General features: G+C 33.9%; 1 protein-coding gene across 1 annotated transcript in view; it reads right to left on the reverse strand.

Annotated features, from left to right (window-relative positions):
* Nucleotides 1–614: 614 nt before the first annotated feature.
* LOC118745218 (cytochrome P450 6a22-like) overlaps nucleotides 615–9,906 on the reverse strand; it is an 11,352-nt gene continuing 2,060 nt past the window's right edge. The window contains exon 2 of the mRNA XM_036478743.1: nucleotides 615–652. Within this exon, the coding sequence (XP_036334636.1) occupies nucleotides 615–652 (38 nt within the window). The remainder of the gene's footprint in view (nucleotides 653–9,906) is intronic.

Raw genomic sequence — 9,906 nt, forward strand, 5'->3', positions numbered from 1 at the left:
ACGAATGAAAAATGTGATTTAATGAAATTTTAACGAGGCAAAGGAGGCAGACTCAATGACTGATTTGTGGAAAATGGGCAACGTAGAAGCAATGACAAACGCAACTATACTACCTAAAAGCGCACGCACAATAACGCTTGGGGCGCACAAACACCGCGCAGCTGGAAAGCAAGCGCCAAACCGTTTAATGGCATTTCAAAACATTCCGCACATAAATACACTCGTCGGTATCTGTGTGTGTTATAGTATCGATTGTTGTCCATTAGCCAGGCAAATCGAAGTAAACAAGCGCAGCAAATGAGAGTTAAGCGGGAAGGGGTAGTAGGGCCCAAGAGGATGCCCACTGTAGTATGACACGGCCATTAAGTGAAGTGGAAAATTGTGCGTTGCTGCTGCCAACAACGAATGATTGCTGGTTAATACCTTTCAAGCGTGGATGGTGCTGCTGCTGCTCCTGCTGTTATTTTTGCGCGTTATCGCATTGTGTCTGCGTATTGGCGTAATTCGCGTCGTATTTGTGTTTGTCAGAACAAAGTAATGAATAACACAAAAAACGGGAGGGCGTTTCGGCTATGCCAGCGGGTAGGTGGCAGCGTGTATTAAAGCTTTTGTAGTTAATCTTTAAAACCATTGTTGAGAAATTGTTGCTGTCCTGAATAGGTAAAGGAACAAATTGTAAACTAGAGTAAAATGGGTGGTTAAGCTTAGACAAAGATAACAGCGCACGAAGGGAATGATTGGATAATTTCACAAGATTTATAGTCTTAACAGAAACATAAAATATGTTAGTGCACTAAAGAAATTTAAAGATCGAGGAAAAACGATAGAAATACATTTTTAATTAAGATATCTCTGTACCTCAGAGAAGTAATGCCACATAGATAACGGATTTCTCTTTTAAATGACCCATACCCGTAAAAGAGCAATTTGTGAAAAGAAAATCTAAACCGCTGAGAATACTTGGGTGTGTGGTAAGAGATTAAGAATAATTGTAAATAATATAATTCGGAAGGTGCAAACAGCCTGATTGAGTATACAAGCAAATTGCTACTTAATTTTATGTTTTTTTTTTTATAAAGCGATTGAGAAGTGCTTAACCTGTAAGTCGCTCGAATACGGAGCGTTGCATACTTTAGGGCTTACTAAACTTAAGCGCAATTGTGAAGGGCGATTTTTAGGTTCTTTCTAGACTTGAAAAGCTTTTAATTTCATTCACCCTAAATTTGTTTTGCCTATCTACCAGTTAAATTTTTCGTCACAGAGAATTATGTTAGGGAAAGGTAAGGATAGGTCAAAGTTCTTGCTACTTTTCTTGACGTAGAATAGTACAAGAAGCATATTTTTGGTTTATAGGGAGTTTGAGTGAACTTTTGAAGCCGAATTTTCAATCTCGCATACAAAGCAGTCTGTTGGTGTTCTGACTATATTTTCTGTGTATGCGCCTCCGTTAAAAATAGGGCTTGTCCTTAGCATATATGTCCTCTATTCAAAATTCAGCATTTTATATTCTATATTCTAAACTCAAGATTCTAAATGTAATACTCTATATTCTTATATTCTATATCCTCTATTAAAAATCAATTCCTTGTCTTGCGTTCTATGTTTTTAGTCCTATTCTCCTTGATCTTTGTGTAATGCTCTAGGCTCTCCCGTGTATGTTGTGTGTTCATATATATTCTATGTTCTATGTTCTATATTATATACTCTATGTTCTGTTTTATATATTCTATATTCTGTACTCATTGATCTATATTCTTTGTTTTATATTCTATGTTATACATGTATTCTATATTTTAAATTCTATATTCTATACCTAGTATTCTATATTCTATATTTTATATTCTAAATTTTAAATTCTATATTCTATACTTAGTACTTTATATTCTATATTTTATATTATATACTCTATATTCTTACATTCTATATTCGATATTACATATTCTATATTCAAAATTTAAAATTCATATTTCAAAATTCAGCATTTTGTATTATATATTCCATGATAAAAACATAGCAAGGTATAACCGTTCTCTCAATTTGTCGGCCATGATTTTTTTTTGAAGTTTGCCAACATTTTAAAATCATATAAAAGTGAAAATAAAAAATTGAAATTGTTCGAAATTGTTGTTGCTTGAGATTGAAAATGAAAATGTGTGTGTGAGTTTGTGAGTAAATTTAAAAATTAAATTGTTTGCAAACGTCAAGAATTTCAAAAGTGACTCTCAGCGGTTCTACCTTACTATATTTTTATCATGATATATTCTATATTCCATATTCTTTGCCTTCCGTTCTATGTTTTTAGTCCTTTGTGTAATTCTCTGGGCTCTCCCGTGTTTGTTGTGTGTTCAATGTTCTATGTTCTATCTAAATATCATTCTCTAGCGCAATGGTAAATGAGGCTGTGAAAAGTAAAAGCAGTCCATTTTATTGTCGTAAAACTTTACTGTTATTAGCGGCTTTACCTTTAATGTTTTCCTACATATGTACTTGGTTATATCTCTCCACATACATATGTACATATATATGTATGCACTCGTACGTAAGTTTGCATTGCAATTAATTTTGTTGCTCATACGACCCGGCGTACGGCACTGCGACTGTGATTCGATTTGCTGTTGTTGTGCATAAAGAAAATATATGACTTTTTAATTGGTACAACAAGTAAGCATTTCACGTACTCATTCAAGAACTACCTCCATTCGCCGCGTCGAGCACCGTTAAGGCAGAAATCAGTCACCGTAAAGGATGGGATGCGTAATGAGAATGGATAAACAGGAGAGTGGCCAAGTAATTATGAATTTATATGCTTACACTTCACTGCTTTACACGTGCATACGTCAGTATATATGTACAAATACATTGTTGACCTCATATAATATCTTCTCTAGCGGCTATATTTCCCGGCTATGAGTTGCTGGTCGCAAATATTGCTGGTGTGCTCCTTTTTCATTCTTCTTCACTGCTTCCGTCTCGATCTCTCACCATTTTCGTTTGCCGCTCGCATAGCCTTAGTCCTTCCATGTGATTGCTTATCGAGCTTTTGTGACTTGCTAGCAGTTCTACGAGATAGCTGTATGTATATTTCTGTTTAATTTCAACGCGCAAAAGAAGGCCACTGGGTTATGTTTAATTTCGCTGCGGTCGTGTGGCTTTAATGCTGGCTGAGCTGTGGACTTGTGCAAATTTAAACGCTGCAGTGGCTCGCTGTTTTCTGCTGTCTTTTATGGTAAATATATGTACATATTTATTTTTAAAATAAGTTCATAAAATTATTGAAATATTATGACTAAAGGAGGCGTAGTTTACACGAGATGCTGATACTTATACTATTTATTTTAATCGCAAATTTTCTAAGTACGGACAATAGCACAGATTCATCTTCAGCAAAAAGAGCCCTTAGCTCTTAGTCTTAAATTCTATTGAAAGTTATACGTGTTTCTTTTTATATTTTAGCCAGTGGAAGCATTATAATTATCCGCGAATCTATTCAAAATTATTTACACAACGACGTTAATGTCTTTTTTTGTGTCCGGCAGGCCTTCCAATTATTTTATTACTGACCCCCATTTGCTTCAACAGAACCTTTACGCCATTCTTTTAAGACGCGAAAATTCCATTAAGACCATTGCATAAACTTCAACCGGAAAACAATCAGTACGTGACTACGCCAAGCCATGCAGAAGGATCAAATGGACGCGCAATCAAGCCTTTGCGCGAAGAGAAAGAGAGACGTACAAAAGCAATGTTCACACACGAGCTACAGTGCCGTGAACATGCACAGTAATATACATCTGAGGTCATTTGGTATGAAAGCGCATGCAATTCGGCGATGCTCACAATTTTTGTTGCTTAATTCCACCATTGCAAATGCGTGGAAAATGTGGCAAGGCTCAGCGCACTAGTCCGCATTGCAATAATTTGGATTTAAACGGGCAAATTATTATGCTTTTTTTTTTGTATCTACGCAGCGTGAATTTCTTGCTGTGGAGAGTCGCAACATACGAGTATGTATGTATGTATATATGTAGTTGCATTACCACTGCATACGTAAAATTAGAGTTATCACTACATAATAGCAGTTTGGGAATTTTTGATGAATTAAAAAATTAAAAGTGATTAAAAATAGGCTGGGCTGCTAACACCGTGCGACAAAAACAAAAAAAAAGTTCAAAACACACGAAATAATCGATATAATCGCAAAACTATGGGCCAAATATAGTAAAACTGCATTTTTAATTTTCCAATCTGACGTCAGGATATTTTTAATAAATTAAATTAATAAAAATTTTATTTAAAAAAATATTAAAGAAACTCAGTGCAATATGGGTACCAAATGCGAGAGAAAGTTATATAGAATTAAAAAAAATAAAGTTTTTTTTGTTTACAAGGACGAATATGTATTTTGAAAATGCGCCTTTAATAAATTTTATCTTTTTAAGTTAATAAAGTTTGCAGGACGAATATCGATGATGAGGTCGTGTGTAAATTAGTCCTCAAACAATAATTTTTTCCAAAAAAAAATGTAAAATTTTCAAGGATATTTAAGCATAAAATATGTAAAGAACATTTTCCGCACCCATTGGTCCTTATTTTCTCTTTTATATCATACCTTTATTGTTATCCTCTACATTGCACCGAAGTTTTTAAATAATTTTTTTTTAAATAATCATGTTTTCTAAATTTTTAAAAATCCTGACATCAGAGAGAAAAACTAAGTACGCAGTTTAACTATAATTTTCCCATAGTTTCGCGAATGAGTTCATGTTTTGTGTGTGTGAAATTTACTGTCGCACATCAAAAAGAAAGATTTGTTCGGCGAACGAAACTTTATAATTTTAGCTGATTTTGGTTTCTTAACTCACAAACTCCCAAGAAGAGGCGGTGAAATTTCTGAAATCATCTACATACATACACACATACATATGGCTACTATATTCCGGAAGGAAATTTATCCGCGAGCAATTTTATCTGCTGTTATTGAATTTCTCTTCATTTGGTTTTTTGCTTTCACTCCCAATTCTGTTATTGGTCTAACTTACGCTGTTAAGAAAAAGGCTAGCCATGTTAACAAATAAATATTACTTTTGCCCGCATCACAGAAGGCTGCTTAGTTACAACTAAGTTATACATTTTAAGTCCTTTGGGGTATTTCTTTATATTTTTAACCGACTTCCAAAAAAGGAGGAGGTTATCAGTTCGTCGGAATATTTTTTTTTTTTTTTTTATGTACGTTACCGCATAACTTTGGATCACGTCAACCGATTTCGATAATTCTGGTTAAGATCCGATCAGCGGATCATGAGATATATATATTTATATATTTTTTTTTTATATGAGAGTTGAAGTCGTTTTTTTTTTGCTAAAAATTACTTGTTCAATGAAATAGTTAAAGTTCACTTGGCTGATCCATGAAGTCTCACATATGTATGTATGTACATTAGACTGCATCACTCCCCATACAAAAAAAATCGGTACTATTTTTCCATTGGAATTATAAAATCTATTATATTTTAAGACGTCCACAAAATATTTCGAAAAAATATTAAGGCTTACGTGAGCCGGACTGATTTGAAAATACCTCCAAAAATATAGTTTTTTTATGAATAAAATAGTTTCTTAAAGATTTTTTTTTTGAAAAAATCACCTCAAATGACAAAATGGTTTAAGCTTAAAAAATTCGCATTCAAATATTTAAAAAAAAAAATTGAACGGAATCGTAATTATGAAATTTTTGATGCTGTTTTTTTTAACTTTTTTTCAAAGATTGGTATAAAAAATACTTGAATAACTGAACCCAAACTCTTCCGATTTAGACTTAAGCGGTGTCATTGGAAAGATATTTTCTCACCCTTTTTATTTCTTTTCTTTTGAGCTCATTCAAAAGATGAAAGAGAAAGGTAGGATGACCGAACATCATTCAAAGTTGAATTAAGATGTGTTGGTATTTGAAAAAAAATTGGGACACGAATGAATTTTTGTGGACAGAAATAAAAACAGTGTGAAAATACTTTTCTACTGAGATCCCATAGGTCTAAGTCAGAATAATTTTGGTCCAGTTATTCAAGTTTTCCTAAATCAATCTTTGAAAAAAGTAAAAAAAAAACAGCATCAAAGATCTCATTCTTACGATTCCGTTGGAAAGATTTTTAAATATTTTAATGCAGACTTTTTAAGCTTAATCTGTTTTATCATCTGAGGGGACTTTTTTCAAAAAGTTCTTTAAGAAACTATTTTTATTCATAGAAAACTCCATTTTTGGAGGTATTTTCAAATCGGTCCAGCTTATTTAAATCTTAAAATTTTTCCGAAATATTTTGGTGAACGTCTTAAAACATAATCTGCATTATCCTCAGTTTCGCCTGAAAAAAATTCAACCGAAAATTTGTCATCCGCTCATAGTAAAACCATGGAACCAAAAGTAAAAAGTGAACGGGTTCGGGGAAAATGAAACTCATAAGGCTGAATAAATTTTGTAATCGCGGCGGAAAACCCGCAATTTTCTTTTGGTGATGCAGTCTAATGTACATAAGTAGATCGTTAGTTCACTTTTAGTAACCAGCGGGAAGAAGAAAAAATCAGAGCCAATGCAGCTGAATTTTTCAGACCTAACTTGAGATGAAGTGCTAGAGTTTAGTTGATGTTTTCGCTCTGTAAGGGCCACTTTGGCAGTCCTGCCAGATGTAATAGCTTTCCATAGGAATTTCGCTTTTGGTGTGTTTCACTTTTTCTTTATGCATGTCTAACTATGATATGATAAAAAAACGATTTCTGTGTTAGTACACATAAATATATAATTCATGCAAAACAAGTTATTTCGCCGGCAAATAGCGCACGTGCTTAGTGCTGTTAAAATGTCCCTTATTTGCCGGCAAGCCAAGCAATTAAGTTATTGACAGCACACAAGTTTATTCTACTCCGAGGACATTGCTTACAGTTCGCTCTCAATGCAGCTGCAATTAACAGACTTGCCAACTGGGTCTGTTAAAGTCTTAGTAAACCCTCACTTACTTAGTGAGTGCACACAGCTGCCGCCGCAAGCAAGCAGGACTACCAGCACACTTCCACTGTTAACTTCTTTTTTTGTTGCTTGTATGCTTACAGCATCCTGCCGCTGCTTTCATCTCGTAATAGCAATCAGTGCTTATCGGTCTTTCGGCGCAAACGGACGCGTGAAACGGAAAGAAAACAGTGAAGTGAAATAGTGAATGAATAGGAAAAAAGTAAAAAAAAAAAATAAAACAAATAGCAATCAGTCTTCATGTTGTGAAAGAATACTTCGTGGTGGGTGGTGATTTATTATCACATACTCGGCTACAAACATACACACATACATACATATATTGGTATGTTTCAAATCATTGTCTACTTGTTGCCTGCAATTGTGTGCGCGTACGATAATTTTTAATATGTAATTTATTACACTTATTATTACTTTGATGTTGTTGTTGTACGTTACCTATACGCCATGTACGCCGCTTTTGTTGCCGGAATTTAATTGGTTATCGGTGCGTGCGGTGACGCGTGTGTGCGCGCGCGAATATTTATCGATGTGCTTGAGGAACGTTTGTAAGTTACGGCGCATTGAATTATCGCCGGTATTACACGCTATTGGCATTTCGACGCGTCGGTCTTCGTTTGGCTCCTTTCGTAGTTGAAAACAAAAAAAAAAATACTGGTCCATTTGTTTTTACTGATAATGCTAATATATTCAGCCATAGCCTGCCAGTGATTTACGCGGTTCGTTTGCAGACAAATAAGTGATTTAATTCAATATCAAAGCAACGAATTTGTGTCGGCCAACTTTCGTACAATTTACTCATTTAACTACAATGGTCTCAGCAATCGATTTTGATTACTCCAATGATGGTTGTACCGCTGGCTAAATGGATTATCGCAATTGCATTTAATGTGATAAAGCCTACTAATTTTGCCGTGAAAAAATGGTGATGTGAATAAATGAGAAAATGTAAGGAAAATTTAGAAAAGAAAATAAAAAGGTCAATTAAACTTTTAACTAACTATAAATTAATCGTCTAAATTTCTGCTTTGTACATATGCAAATATATAAATATTAAAAAAAAAATATCTAAAAATATGCATTAAACTCACTGCTGACAGCCAAAGCCAATATCTACTTAGTGTTTTGTCGTGTCCCTGATTTTCAAGAAATATAAATTTATATAATGCAGGTAAAAATATTCAGCCAATATTAATGGAAAATTGTTATAGCATAGCAAGAGTTAAACAATAAAAATTTTAAAATTATGGTTTGTTATCGAAAATGTTAGCTGCTTTTTAGACTCAAATATATTATAAGCGTTTTAAAAGTTCAGTAGATACCTAAAACCAGTGCTTAGCAAATGTGCTTATATGTTTACAATTAATTTCAAAACAAATAGTGTCCGTTAAAACCAACTGTAGCGCTCTGCCGCCGGAAACTTTTAAAAACTAAGCGACAATTTTCTTACGGGTGAGTAATTTTTACCTAAAAAAATATATAAATAGTAATATAGCCACTAATTGTTGCATTTGGTTGCAAAAGATTTTCGAAGAAAAAATTTGTTGGTCTTCAATGCCACAATTTTGCCGCCAGAGGAAAGTGTAGGAGGAAAATGGAGGAACCAATTGAAATTATAGCGATTTAAATTTTCCATTATTTATCCATTCATTGATACTAAAAATAAATCATTTCTTTGCGAGGTAAGAGTTGAACTCTAATAAAGAGTTTTTGATTAGTTTTAGAAATATCGCCTCCATTTGAAAATATCTAACCTCTTTCGTTTTATGATATATTCCAGGGACCGAACATGACAATTATTGATGAAAACTGTTATGGAAAAATTCACTATGAACGAAATGCTCTACAACTAAGTGATACATACCAATCGATTTCTTTTTTCACCGAGACGTAAATTCGAAAATAAATTTTTATTTGCAATTTTTATGCAAAATTAAAACAAATCATTTATTTTTGATTTTTGGATTAAGAATCAATCCAAAATAACAATTATTTTTGATTTTCAAATTATATGTCTTAGATAACAGTTATTGAAGACTGTTATTTATGAAAGTCATCAATAAAAATCAGTCAGTGACTTTTATCTTTTAAAGTCATCAATATAAATCAGTCACTGACTTTTATTTTTTAAATCATTCGTATAAAAGTCTAAAACATTTTTCGCAGCTAAGAAGGTGGTGGGAAACAAAAGCTTACTATAACTTATACAAATGACTTTTATAAATAAAGCTCAGTGACTGATTTTTATTTATAACTTTTATAAGTAAAAGTCCTCGATAACTGTTATCTAAGACATATAATTTAAAAATAAAAAATAATTGCCATTTGCAGAAAATTACACTTGTTGGCAGGAGTGATTCTCCATAGGATTTAGATACTGACATTAATATCGGTGTTAATGCTTGTACCCAACTAAACGAAATTCTCTACTTTCTCGAAATTATAATTGTCAACAGTGACGTGGGTGCCAAGGCGCGAATGTGCAGACTGTTTGTTCGATGACAGGAGCTACTTCATCTTGTCGTCGTTTACCATCAGACCCATTCGCTTTGCTTCTTTATCCCACTTGGAAAAGGCACAACAGTCTTCGTGGTTTTTGTTACCGATGATGTCGATGTCATCGGCATAAGCCAGCAACTGCACGCTCTTGTAATCTATGCTTGGAAGGCTGATTCCGCATTAGTTGGCGCGAATGGTGGGGCCGCCTTTCTTGTGGATTGGGCAGAGCACAATTAAATTCCAGTCGTCGGGCATGCGCTCATCTGGCCATATTCTGCATAAGAACTGACGCATGCATCTTACCAACTGCTGGCAGGCTGTCAGCTCCAGCGGCTTTGTTGTTTTTCAGCCGCGTTATTGCTATTCGTACCTTGTCATAATCAGGCGGT

The sequence above is a fragment of the Rhagoletis pomonella genome, unplaced genomic scaffold (genome assembly GCF_013731165.1).
Source record: "Rhagoletis pomonella isolate Grant_MI unplaced genomic scaffold, Rhpom_1.0 Rhpom_scaffold_00008, whole genome shotgun sequence".
Classification (NCBI taxonomy): domain Eukaryota; kingdom Metazoa; phylum Arthropoda; class Insecta; order Diptera; family Tephritidae; genus Rhagoletis; species Rhagoletis pomonella.